Genomic DNA, 13,748 nt, shown 5'->3' with positions numbered 1-13,748 from the left:
CCCACATATCTCTCCATCTGGCAAAAATAATAAGTAGGGCCCGTCAAGGAAAGTTTCCTACTTAACCTGATTAAAAAGCCTTTTTTTCCGTTAAAACCCAATGTGGCCCATCCATCTGGAGTATTGTTTAGGAAGGGTGAAAGCATGGGTTCAAAGAAACAATAAAAAACAATATGTTTTTGTTTCCCTCTAGACTCTAGACTCTAGAGAATAGAAATGCTCCAACCAGTTGTCCATCTGAATGGACGACGGACAGGTAGCTCTCCCTTTCTCAGACCCGGCCTGTGTTGTTTTATTTTATATATATTTTTCTTGTCACACGCACACGAAATGAATATATGATGGAAACTTTGAACTAAATCACAGAGAAAATGCGACAAGTAAGTTAGGTCGATTATGTACTAAGCAAATGGGTTGGCGAATTTATAGCTTCTATGCGTCTTTAGTGGACATATGAGAAGAGAATAATAGACAATAGACAAAGAGAGAAGGGTGGAAAATCAAAATAAAATGATTAAAATAAAAAAGGGTATTCTGATCTAATACTCAAATTGCATTTAAAACCAAAACTTAAATGTCAGAGAAGGGAATAACTGATGTCACCATGATTTTCGTTGATTATACATTACTTATTAAACAGATATAAAATATACCATTTTATCACAAACTACCGGCAACAACCGTGTTGGTAAGCGTACGTTCATCATCACCATTAATATTATGGTGATGTCGTTGGGATTTTTCTCTGGTGTTTGTATTCATGGAATGGGCTCTACCCAAAAATACCCATTACTTAGTGTAACAGGATCGTGACTAACTGATTTGGCACAAGCCATTGTTGGGAATCCAGAAGCCATTTCCGTGGAATATAATTTAATGATTTAGATGGGGGTTTGATTGGGTGAATTGGTGAACCGACCAGTTCCGGTTGCCGGCTCTACCAAAGATATTGACAATTCTGACAATGACTATTATATTACTAATAGAAAGGTTTGAAAACTGGAAATGCGCAATAAGGACGTACGCCAGTGTGAAAATGGAACCCTCTTTCTGTGATTCACTATTGTTGAGACATTGCCACGAACTATTAATTTAGTGCAATTTGATAGAAAACCAAATCGACTGGTTTTCTTCACTTTTAATATTTTTTGCCACTCCCCCCAATCCTTTCTGAATTGTGAATTGCGGAGATTTGGACGTCTCAACTGTTGTCCTATGTTGCTCATAAACCTCCTCCATTTCTGAAACCTGAACCAATTTATATTGTCCTGCAAGTCCACCACCACACCACGCCTAGCTCTTCAGTATCGGTCGGTTCTCATCAACATCAACTTCTCTTTTTTGCTGTCATAAGAGCAATATATCATCGGCGGTAAGGCTTGAAACAAATACAAATGAATAGCGGCTAAGCTGCCTATGATCCTGAAGGCGCAACCCGTTCGTCTGCATTCGACCATTCATGGAGGCAAGTGGGGATGATTTCTTTTCCTTCTTCCGTACGTCGTCGTTAATTACTAGCCGATGCTCGGTGAAACTGAGATGTTGGAACGGCTCAATCAAATCAAAACTCCTAAGAATTGAATTAGGTGCTTTCATTTGATTGAGCCGTGCCAATATCATGTTAACTCTAACTCAGTTTTAATTGTCATCAGCTCTCTGTTAGCTAGTAATTCCTCAGAAACACCCATGAAATTCTCTCTATATATAATTATTACCGTTTTGAGTACTTGTGAGTGACTGCTAATTTACTAAAGATCAACATCGATCAGTCTTACTGGTCTTATTTTACTTTATTGCTTAGGTTATTAAGAAAGAAAGATTAATTACAAGGGAAAAAAAGTTATAAAGACCAGAAAAGTAGCTATTTTCTGTTGTTGTTGTTTGCAGGAATATGGTAACGTTCCAATGGAACGTTTATGGTGTTCCTCCCAACAGAAAGCAACAATTTTCTGCTCCCTGGAACAACAGAAACGTACCAAAACAGCCTCGATTTACTTAGAGTTTGAATCTCCTGCACCAAAGCAAGGTTTCAGTAGGGTCGTTATAAACTGCTTTCATACCACCTGGGAATCCCAGTCTGTACAAATATGAATGAAAAAAAAAGGCAAAAACGGAAGTGATCATAATATTCTCAGATATGGATTTTCCTGTTTTACCTTCTACAACAATCATAAAAAGAATGTTAACATACTAAGATTTAAAAAAACAGGAAGAATTTCACTGACTTCTCTTATTTTCTGAAAGAAAAAAACACTCTTTTTTTTGTTCAAGAACATTGTTATTAATTATATAATCCTCTAGTAGTGTTTTTTCTTTTTTTTTTTTTTGTTATATCCATCATTATAGTGTTTTTAATATGCATGACCATTAGTGCTATCCACTAATTACTTGATATCCATCGTCAAACAAATTCTTGCAATCATCCGTGGAAACACGGACAGAATCCCCGTTTGTTTTGATACAAACACCAAGAAATCTGCTCTGTGATTGGATCACTAGTGTGTCCTTATTTTAATTTACTGGGCGCTCTCACGAATTTTCATGAGTCTCAACATATGCGAACTCACTTCTAAGTCTAACAATACAGGTTGATAGTCTGCTTTTGTTATCAAAGCGCCATAGTCATCATGATCACTAATGAGGAGCTGAGAACGGGGGAAGCTAGATTTAGGATGCACTGATTATGTATCAGAGTTCAGAGAACACGCTAAAACAGAAGAAAATGGAAAATGGCAACAGAGTAAGCAAGCACACAAAGAAAAATGAATCGCCTTGCTGCATGATAAAAAATGGCTTCATACACTACAAGAAAATGAAAATCAATTCTAGTTTTCCTTTTTGACTTGGTCTTGAGCACAGCATTAATTCTGCTTTCAGCTTTTATACGATCAAGCATTTCTTAACAGATTGCTTTCCTGAGTTAACTTGAGCTTTTATTCATCAATAACCGAAGCAGCATCATGCAATCGAGAATGGGTATCTATTGGCAATTCAATTTTCTCAATTATTTGACCATTTCTTTATAACCATAACTCTCACTTCTATGGTCAATGAAATTTGGGGGAAATTTGTATTTGTATTTCTTTATAAATTCCCATTAGGGTGTATTTTGAACATTTGCTGCACGTGAATCAAAAATTCAATCAATCAAGTGAAAGGCGCGTCGCATGGTCAATTTACCTTTCATTGATTCATATCATACAAGGTGTAATTACCATTAAAGACTTTTACAACTTAAAAAATATCACTGTGATGTATTGCTTTGACACTGATTTGTTGTTCACGTTTGCATTATATTACAGCAATTTCCATGAGATGCACCATAAATTTTGCCTTGTATATATTGATGTTGGTGGAAAATAACCTAAGTTTGTTTTCAATTCGTTTTGCTAATATATTTTTAATTAAATGTTGCTCTCAAAAGATGATTTATCTCAAATGTGGCAAGAGATATATAACAAAGATGATGTTTAGCAGGGTGGTTTTGCATATATGGGGGTGCAAATTGGGTTGGCCCGAGTTAATATTTTACACTGATTCAGACTTAGGTTTTGGGTTGGGCTCATTCGAAATTTTGACTAAAGTCCAGCCCAAGTCCGCCCAATTAATTAGTTGTTATTATATATTTTCCTATTCTGTTTATTTTCTGCTGCTTTTAGGAAATATTTATGATATCATGCTGAATTGCTGATTTTGTGTTTGAATGGTGTGGTTGAGGCCGTTGAAATCGTGAAGCAGGAGCGTTTCCCGTTTTCCACAGGTTGTATTGGGTCGGACATTGGTTCAGAGAGTAGTCAGGCTTTAAACCGACCCCTCTGAACCAGTTTCGAAAAAACTAAAACTTAAAAAAAAAGTACCAATACAGGCTGATATGCCCTACCGGTATATCAGCTTGTGTAGATACTTTGAACCTTAATTGTCTTCTCTGATATTGTGTGTTTTTCAAAGCTGCGTTTGGAAATAATGCAAATGGATAGATCCCGGTTCAGGATAAATTTGGACTCTGGTTCACTTTGCCTGTGTTTGGTAACATTACATTTATGCATTGACAAATTACAGACCAATGCATATTTACATTGATAATAAGATGTAAAAGTACATCAATAAAAAAGAAGTAAATTTGCATTCAAGTGGGCTTTTGATAAAAAAAAGCATATGCTTTATTGGAATTCATGTTTGCATCCATTACAGCTAAAAGTCTGTTTGGTAAGTAAATTTGTCAGTGCAAAACTAACCCAATTTTACAATTTATATAAACCATGGTTTTCAAAATCAGACCAGAAAAACCGGGAACCGGTCACCTGACCGGTTCCGTTTTCCCCAAAAATCGGATTTCCCCCCAAAACTGTTGATTTTGATCAACGAACTACTGAACCGGGCGATTAACCGTTCAAATGGTTTTGACCATTTTTTATTTTTTTATTTTTCTATCAGAATGGGCCGAGCGTTCAGTTCAAACGGTTGGACTATTCAACCCGATAACCGGACCTCTGACCGGTTCAGTCACCGGGTCATTTTTAAAAACCTTGATATAAACCATTTTACACTCTACATATTTGCATTCACACTTATTTGCATCATTTTCAGCCTAATTACATATGGGTGGGTGCCAAGTAAAAAGCAAGATGTGTACAACAGGTTATGAAACCGAATCAGGAGTAAAGAAGTTGCAGATACATCTGATGATGACAGTATGGATCATTCACTGTATGTGTTAAATTATGATTGGATTCGAATCCATAGCTCATCGTACACATCTTGTTTGTAGCAGACTTTCTCCCCCTTGAGGATGTTAAACAAAGGAGTTGTCTTGGAAGAGATTCTCTAGAATATTTATTTTAGATGTGAAATCCAACACCTTTAGACATCTATTTTCAAGGTTATACAGATGCTACCGACCTTGCCAAACAAGATAACAAAGCAAATAACAATGTTGAGCTTAAAAGGCATTTCCAACAATGGAGAATGGGGCAAGAAAGATGCTAAGCATACAGTTTTCTTCCCTTTTTATACCATATATATAATCAGAAATATTCTGCATGTATGGACAGTAGGGAACCCACTTTGATTCATTCAAATGTTTCTAATATATGGTGTAGCAAGTTTGCGAGGCATCCAAGGGAGAAAATTGCATACTTAAAATTTATCAATTTATCATATGCAGCATCCATATTTGATTGATTCATGTCAACTATATGGTTTTAAAAAAATATCGGTATTGGAGACAAGGTTCAAAAAATCGATAAGATATGCATCATATCAGACGTATTCTTTCATATCTTTTGGGTCCCGAAACACCTGCAAATCCACCTTTTTTTAATTCCCTAAAAATCAAAATTTGAAAAAAAAAACTAAAAAAATCCTTTTTCCGTGTGTATCTAAATACCGATACACAGGCGTAGAGACATACCGATACTTTGAACCATGATTGGAGCCAAGGGCATTCACATTGACTGTTAATGGGAGAAATTACAAAATAGATTCTTATTGAATTCCAATACCTAAAGAATGGTGATACGCTGGGTGACGAAATAGCCATTGCCACCACCCACCAAGCACAAGCTCGAAATATACCATAACATCACTTGATAAAGCAGTGAAATGTATCGTGATTACCATACACCATCAAAATGCCTTCGCTTGTCTCATGACAGACAACTATGCTTTCACTTTGCCATGCAACCCAGTTCTGGCTCCATGGAATGGATGAGACTAGGAGAGTATTATGGATAGGATGAAAGTATGGCACTTCACCTGGACAGAACATTGAGCGTTCAGACTCATCATACATTTATTTAAGTCATACCGAGGAGATCACCAGGGCCTAATGTGAGACCTGGTAGACGACTGTAATGATATGCACCTCTGCTCCATAAAAAGAGTAGCCAAAAACGAGCAGGATGAAGTGAAGCCTAGCTTGATTATGAAAATCGATTAGTAGGAAAACTATTAAAATTGACCTGGTACATGGTGCCCCTTTCCCATTTCAACTTTTCCCCTTATCTTTCTATTTATTTCATTTTCCATCGAACTCGGTAGATTAGAAAATGGGTCTAGAAACAAGTTCAAAGATAACAATTTAAACAAGAATACCCACAAAAGAATTGGATGGTGAAGCTTCAAACTTGGGCAATTATTTATAATAAACCCTATCCTCCATTGAAAGATCATTGTTTCTCCTCCTTGGAGATATCTTTATGGGGAACCTGGGATTCCAGTTCCCTAGGTTTTGACTTTTCTGAAGCCCTGAAAAGATGTTTACAATAGGGTAAATAAATGCTGTTAGGGCAAGCTCATAAAGAAACAAGACAAAATAGAAGTAATATCAATTATCAAAAAATCAAAATAACAAACGAATTATTTGTCCACTTTGCCCCTTGAGAGTGCAAAAGCTAAATGCCATGCAGAGAGCACCCATTTTAAACAAAATGCAGGAAAAAGAGTAAGTAAATCGGCCACTTCTTGAAAGATGAAAATTTGCATCGTGGAAGAAAGGACATGAAGCTGTCATCCCCTGCCTATCTGGAATATGTATGCAATCTAAAGTGAAGAGGGTCAGGAATAATATTAAAATATTAATCATCTTTTATAGTCAGAAGCAACATGTCCAAAAAATGAAGGCGGCAGAAATGTGCATGCTGAGATGGATGAGTGGAAAAACTAGAAAGGATAGAATCGGAAATTAAGCCATTTAAAGGAACATAAGAGCAGCTCCAATAGGTGATAAAATGAGCGAAAGTAGACTAAGATTGTTTGGTCACGTGCATAGAAGACTATCCAAAGCACCTGTAAGAAGTGATTAGTTGCAATTTGAAGGGCCTAGAAGGGCTATGGGAAGACCAGAAAGGACATGGGTAGAAGTAGTGAGAAATGACTTAAGCGCCAATAATCTGCATTAAACAGAACGGATTGGCAAAACAGGCTTCATGTAGTCAACCCCATATAGTTGAAGGCTTGGATGACAATGAATCCTTTTTTAATAGAAAAATATTAATTCATTAAGTTCTGTGAAAAACTAAAACCCATATAGTTTCCAAGTTTCCAACTATATGTCATCCACAACTACCTCAGATCAAATTGACAACTACAAGAAAGTGTAGCTTATCAGTATGGAAAAATCTATGGTTGTTGGGCTAACAACCAAGAAAATAACCCAAGTTTCAAACAGATGGTTGAAGAGTTGGACAACTACATACATGTCATTGCCATATTGCCACATAAACTGCAACCTGCATATAATTTAATAGCCCTAATGAGCCTAATGCTCTATCTCACAAGAATCTTTTCTCCCTGACTTCTGAACCTATGAAATAGACATCCGATGGTCAATGTCCCCAAGGTTTCACAAGATTCTAGATCTTTCTCTTCTATGTGTTTATTTCTTCCCTCTAATGCATAAAATTTACAAACTGTTTAAGCCATGCATAACCCTTGGGATTGGAAAACTTTGTAAAACTTATTGACAATACAGAGATTTCTCTAGATACTGCATAATGGATCATTAACCCTTATCCTATTATATATTATTGCTATTATTGCATGGTACTCAATACATCTAAGCCTTCAACATGATCCAGATTTGAGACAAATCCTTTTTAACCCAGCCAATCTGATGGATGTTTCAGACATTAGACAGGAAAGGGTATATGACCTTGGGAAAGGCAGACCTCGGTTCAGGTGTCCACAAACCTCACCTAATTTGAGATGATCAGACCTAAGCCTGGCAACCATGCAAACTTGAAAAAACATAGATACAGCAGTTGCTTTGGTAGTTTGAGCATCAATTTTCAAGCCTGAGAAAATATGTGCTGAATTCTACTGTGGTCATCTTAACTGAGTAGTTTGTATCAGGCTCTGTTTTGAGTGGATATTTTAGTTATAGGCAATGTTCAAAAAATCGATACGATACGCCCCATATCAGGCGTATCGTATCTTTTGGGTAAAACAGGTGTTTCGGGACCCCACCCTTTTTTAACTCCCCAAAAACCAAAATTTGAAAAAAAACCTTTTCCGTGTGTATCTAAGTGCCGATACGGAGAGGCGTATCGATACTTTGAACCATGGTTATAGGGGTAGGATTTAAATTGGATCAAAAGTTACCCAAACCATCCTACTTGCACCCCTATAGTTCCATGTCCTCCATCAGTGGATATGCTCTGCATGCCTCACAATTCAAGTCACATCCCCTTCAGCCTTCCCTACTCCTACATCTTTCAATCTGAATAAATTCACTTCCAACTGGTGCCATCAGTGAGCTTGCCTGCACATGAATGAACCATCAACCATCTCAGTTTACCAATCCCAGGACATCAATTAACTCGTTATGTGCAAACATGAGTACACATGAAAGAACCATTTGAGATTGAACTCTAAAGGGTATTTTGGATATATCCAACTAAAATGGACAGAATCAACAGATAATGTACTAAATATGGTTAACTCATCATGTGCAAACTTGAGCTTACATAAATGAACTGTCTGAGATTAAATGTGAAAGGGTACTCTGCATATATATCCAACTGGAATGGTCGGATAATGTACTGAAAATGGTTAGACGCAAGGCAACACTAGAAAGGTCTCAGAAAATTTTTTCAAGGATGCACTATTAGGTAGCAGGTGAACCTGGACTGAAACAAATTTTGGAATTAAAAAAGAAATTGAAATAGAACTGCATACTGATGTATATAGAAATTAACAGTAATAGATCAACCTCGATAGTCAGTATAGTATATATGGAAACTGTCCTTTGATAATATTTGCATATTCTTTAATAGTACTATAATTATTTTCCTCAAATGGAAACTGTCTGGCACCATACTGGGACTCGTATATAATCTCTTGCCAGTATCCGAGCTGAGAGGCGGACCAATATTGAAAACCACAATAAAGAATAGCACTAGAGCTTATGTTAAAAGGCAGTAGTTTAAATAATGGTGCTGTATATCATGCCAATAAAAAAAATGTAATCTGATTACCAAAAAAATGTAGTCTAAGCATAATTAGTTGGTGAAGGGCTTATTATGAAAAGTTCCTACACGATTGTTCAGGAAACAACTCAATTACAGGTGATGCTGCAGATGCAAATAAACATAAGAATGCCCAATAGAAATCTTGTCTCAGGTCCCGGTGCTCCTCATGCTCATTTTGTCAACATTTGGACCGATGGTAGCTTTGTTCGTATGAGCTATGCTGGTTGTGGTATTTTACTTGTGAAGTATGATGGTAGACTCGTGTTTTTTTCTTTTTTTTTTTTTTTAAGGCATTATAATGCCGAAGGTGTTGGGCTGGTCTTCTGTTAAGGTCAACTGTGACTGTTTAGTGTTAGTGAATTATCCGAAAGACAACCCCTCTGCAGCGTTTATTGACATTTGATCTTGTTTACTGGAATCATGTAAGTCGAGAAGAGAATTCAGTGGCTCATTTCATAGCTAGCAGGGCTGGTCCGTTAGGGGAATGGATTTATACCATCCCGGACTGGTTGTTCTCGATTATGCCGACTGGTTGTAGACCTTCTGATACTTTATCTTTAATGCAATAATTTTGTATTTTACGAAAAATAGAGTAGTTCCTAATTCCAAATAAATTCGGTTAATTAGATTCCTCCTCAGCCGCCAATCTCTCATGCAATAATATTATTCTCAATATACAAGAAACAAGAAAATACGACAATTCGTAGGATCTCTGTATTGATTTTCTGAATTTCCTAAAGCATAAATTTACATTCCAACAGATACCATACAATTAAAATCAAATGAAGTTTAATTCCATTCCATGGTTGGTGATGTAACGCTTTAACAAATAAGATTAGAACTTCAGGTTTTGCAGCAAAAAATAGGGGGTTCAAAAAGAAAAGATTTAAGACAAAGAAAAATCAAACAAATGGAAGTAGCAAGCACAGTGAATGGACTTACTTAGAAGCAGAGGCGGATTCTTCTTCGAGCCACTGGCGAATCTGACGAACATTGCGTCTGAAAATCGCAGCAGATTGTTTGACGTCGCTCCTAAGCAGAAGAACAACAGCGCTGACTCCCGCGACTGTCAGGATGAAGTTCGTCAAGCCCATTGATGATGTTAGACCTAAAACCCTGTCTCTCTGTTTTTGGGTCAAATCTCCGATTCCCCTAACACCCCCTGCCCACAATACACTACCCCCGCGAATTGGGAAAACTATGCAAAGTTTTCGTGGGCAGGAGATCCCGACTCGTTAGAATAGAAGTAGGCTTAAGGTGTTTTGCTCAAAAACGCAGAAGCAGAGACGGTTTGGCACTTGGCAGTACCTGATTGGTTCAGTCATCAGTGGGTAAGTTCTCTGGGTATGGCCGTACGGGGGACGGGTTATCGCCCGTAGCGTATCCGATGAACCCCAAAATAAAAAGGGATTAGTAGACCGATCAAAACCCACCCATGAAAATATTTTCAGATATGATATCTTTTTCATATTATAATTGAACCCATTAAATATCCTATAGTTTTAAGAATTTTCAAAACATGTCCCTAGTCCCTACTCTTGAACAACTGCAGCCAATAAGTCTGGATACTTCGGCCCCGTTTTGCATTGTTCCTATTCCTGTTCCTAATCTAGAACAGGAATAGGAATGGAATTTCTGGTTAATGGAGAATAACACTATGTTTGACAATTGTTCCTTAGGCTGCGTTTGTTTATGATACAAACGCAGTACAGTGCAAAAAGGCTCCCAGGTTCACGAATGCAAATTGGGTTAACATTTCTAATCCCATTTGTATTGTTGTTGTTTAAACACCTATATTATTTTCGTTGGCATTTGAAAGAACCTATCAAAGCAAATATTAAGACTGTGTTTGGTTGAAGGAAAAAGTAAGAAAAGGAAGGGAAAGGTAGGGAAACATATACAAACATAGCGTGGATGCTCTACAAATGCTCTACAAAATGGGATATGTTTTTCCTATCTTTTCCTTCAAATCAAACATAGCGTAAATGCTCTACAAATAGGGATATGCTTTTAGATATGCAAATGGGGTTTACCTGAAACGTTTAAAGCAGTGGATATGCTTTCAAAAAAAACCAACGAAAAAAAAGTGGATATGCTTTCAAATCTACAAATAGGGTTTACCTGAAACATTGAAAGTAGAAGATAATGCAAGATCTGAGGTGTACCTGGGTGCAAAAGGAAAGGCACTCGGACAAAAATAGGGTTTAACAATGACGGTGACCACCTCTCGTGGACGATCGATGCATCTACGAAGCTCGCCTACTCTCTCTTCGAAGAAAGCAAATGTTTGTATCAAAAAAAATCAATGCAGAAATGTCTCAATTTCTTGAAATAAAGCTGTCAGAAAATACAATTTCCCACCATTTTATAATGCAGAAATGTAATGCAAACAAACGCCTACAAGCATGAATTGGAGTACATAAATGTATCAGTTTTGTATTTGTATGGCAAACAAGCACAGCCTTGGGAGCAAGTTTCTATTCTAAAGAAACAGAAACAGCGTTTGGATACGCTATTAATCTTAAGATGATGAAAATAAAAAACAAGCAAGGAGTGAAGGCTCTTACTTGTGCGACAGAAAGAAGGAGAAACAGAGATAATGAATATCAAAAGCAAGCAAATCTGAAGAGGAAGTTCAAACCTAATACATTTTTACAATAAGCAAGCAAATTGCGTGTCAAACAGAGATAATAAAAATAAAAAATAAACAAGGGAAAAAACACTAAGAAATGAACTAAGCAAGGAGTTACCTGTGCGACGGAAAGAAGGTGAAGATTGATTGCAAGAAAATCGGCTGAAAGACGCGACCGATCAAACGATTGCAGCCTGGTCGAAGCTTTGCAAAGGCTTGAAAGTGTGTCGGCGGTAGGAAGAAGAACCCCACTAAGCTCCACCCTTATGGCTACGGGGTGTCCAGGAAAAATCAAAAAATCGAATTGAACCGAGAAAATTGAACGACAAAATGCGATTAATTTGATTCCGGTTAGGAATTTTTAAAAAATCGAAGGATCGGTTTGGTTTTCAGTTACCTACAAAAAAACCGGCGGTTAACTGAACCGACCAGTATATATATTTATATGTATATTATATATATATTTTTAATATATGTCACCTATTTTCTATATATTATATATAAATATATACTTATATTATATTTATAATGATCTATTTATAAATATATTATATATTTTTAAAATATTTATAATATTATATATATATTTATATAATATATATTACAAAAATAAAAAATCGAAGAACCGAATCGATCAAAACCCGAAATTAGCAGACCGATTAACCGGTGGTACCAATTCAGTTTTGATTTGGAGAAATGAAAAAACCGAAACCACCGGTTCGATTTACCAAAAAAGGCCATGGTTCAATTAACCAAACCGTGGACACCCCTACTTATGACTAAAAAATTGCAAAATTACCATTGCAACCCCACTCAAGACGTGAAGAACCTATACACGTGTTTGTTATTTAACAATGATGTTATGGGAACACGTGTTTGTTTTTTAACAATGACGGGGAACCGCATGTTCCCATTTCTCGTTCTTGCGGAGTGACTAGGGTCTATAGGGCGTCACCCCAAAAAAACGAGCTGGAAACGCACCATTCCCACTCCAAAAGAACATGGAACGATCAAAAATGTCATGCCAAATGTGTTCCTGTTCTGCGGGAACGTCGGGAACGCGAGGAACACTCCCACAGGATGATGCCAAACGGGGCTTTCGTTTCCGAATCACAAACAATACTTTAATAAGCGTCTAATTTGTTAATTAATTTAAAATTTAAGATTTTTATTCTGTAGGTATTTATTTTATATTTTCAAATGAAGAAGACTGGTCTATAAAACGACTCATGTATGCTGTTGAGCTCGTTTGCAAACCTCATTCCATTAGATTTTCTCAAACCTAAAAGAGAGAAAGAAGTTGCAGGCGTTGATAAATCTAATCAAAAGGAGTAAAGACCCACTTAATCTTTGGGCTCTAATAGCGGTGCAAAGATATAGTAGTGTTCTCTGGTTTGATATCACTTTCTTTTATTTTCTAGGTAAATAAGATAAAGACCATTTTAGCCATAAAAATTTATTATTAAAATGGACATTTTTGTCCTTTCCAAGTGTTGGCAACTTTTTGTAAGGTGGGAATGTTATTTATCCACCTGAGAGATGGGTACTGATGATGCACAATCTGGCCGGTCTTAACTGTCGATGATCTTGCCTCTGAACTGAGTAACGGGGACCTGAAACGGAAGGAGAAGAGAAGCTCCGGGGAGAACCCGGCGTAAAGGCTCCGAAGCTCAAGTTAGAATCCTTCAAAGGCAAGAATAACCAGATAGCGCGAAAGTTAGCATACCTTGTTCCTGGGGGGTAGAAGCCTTTTATAACCACCTCGCGCACTCACTTCCAGGCCTCCGTCAGGTCGAGCATGATTACTTCTGAACTCCTGCCAGTTCGGGTGTCATTTCCTCTGACCGGACAGAACCGCCACTGTTCCTTTTGTCGGAGCCGTCTCTGCGGCAAGTGACGACGATTGCAGGTGGCGGTGGCAGGAAGTCGTTTGAAATGCGGCTGTCAGGCGTCAGATCCCAAATCAGTCAGGTGCGTCGCCCTTGGATACGGACGTCCTTGGTGTCGGGTACGTTAGGCTGGCCTGGTGCTTTTGGAAGTGAAGTGTTGGAGTGGCGAGCGAGGTGCCTTGAGTTCGGTTTGGAGTGTTCCGAGCTGCCATGGGCCAGCTCGGATCAGCTTTGTGAGGCTTGGGGCCCAATATAGTT

The 13,748-nt window shown here is 37.5% G+C and overlaps 1 protein-coding gene and 1 long non-coding RNA gene across 7 annotated transcripts; one reads left to right on the top strand and one right to left on the bottom strand.

Annotated features, from left to right (window-relative positions):
• The first annotated feature begins 1,017 nt into the window (after positions 1-1,017).
• Positions 1,018-2,224, top strand: LOC148800908 (uncharacterized). Its single transcript, XR_016083476.1, has 2 exons — positions 1,018-1,465; positions 1,888-2,224. It is a non-coding gene; the product is annotated as an uncharacterized LOC148800908 (long non-coding RNA).
• Positions 2,225-5,413: 3,189 nt separating this feature from the next.
• LOC109114417 (uncharacterized) lies at positions 5,414-11,932 on the bottom strand. 6 transcript variants are annotated; one of them, XR_016083473.1, is made up of 5 exons: positions 11,720-11,930; positions 11,537-11,610; positions 11,135-11,306; positions 9,912-10,035; positions 5,414-8,260 (listed from the first exon to the last, which is right to left on the bottom strand). XR_016083473.1 is itself a non-coding variant. In XM_010252362.3 (2 exons), the coding sequence occupies exons 1-2, from the start codon at positions 10,061-10,063 to the stop codon at positions 6,168-6,170; spliced, it is 231 nt and encodes a 76-aa protein (XP_010250664.1). In that variant the 5' UTR covers positions 10,064-11,091; the 3' UTR covers positions 5,463-6,167. The 6 variants fall into 6 exon arrangements, 1 of the variants encoding a protein (XP_010250664.1); XR_002022472.2 differs by having other exon boundaries at positions 11,135-11,237; positions 11,720-11,927; XR_016083472.1 differs by having other exon boundaries at positions 11,135-11,610; positions 11,720-11,932.
• Between the last annotated feature and the right edge of the window lie 1,816 nt (positions 11,933-13,748).

This window comes from Nelumbo nucifera, chromosome 3 (genome assembly GCF_055504915.1).
Source record: "Nelumbo nucifera cultivar China Antique chromosome 3, China Antique-T2T, whole genome shotgun sequence".
NCBI lineage: Eukaryota > Viridiplantae > Streptophyta > Magnoliopsida > Proteales > Nelumbonaceae > Nelumbo > Nelumbo nucifera.
The sequence above is the reverse complement of the archived record's forward strand: the minus strand, read 5'-3'. Positions and strand labels throughout refer to the sequence as shown.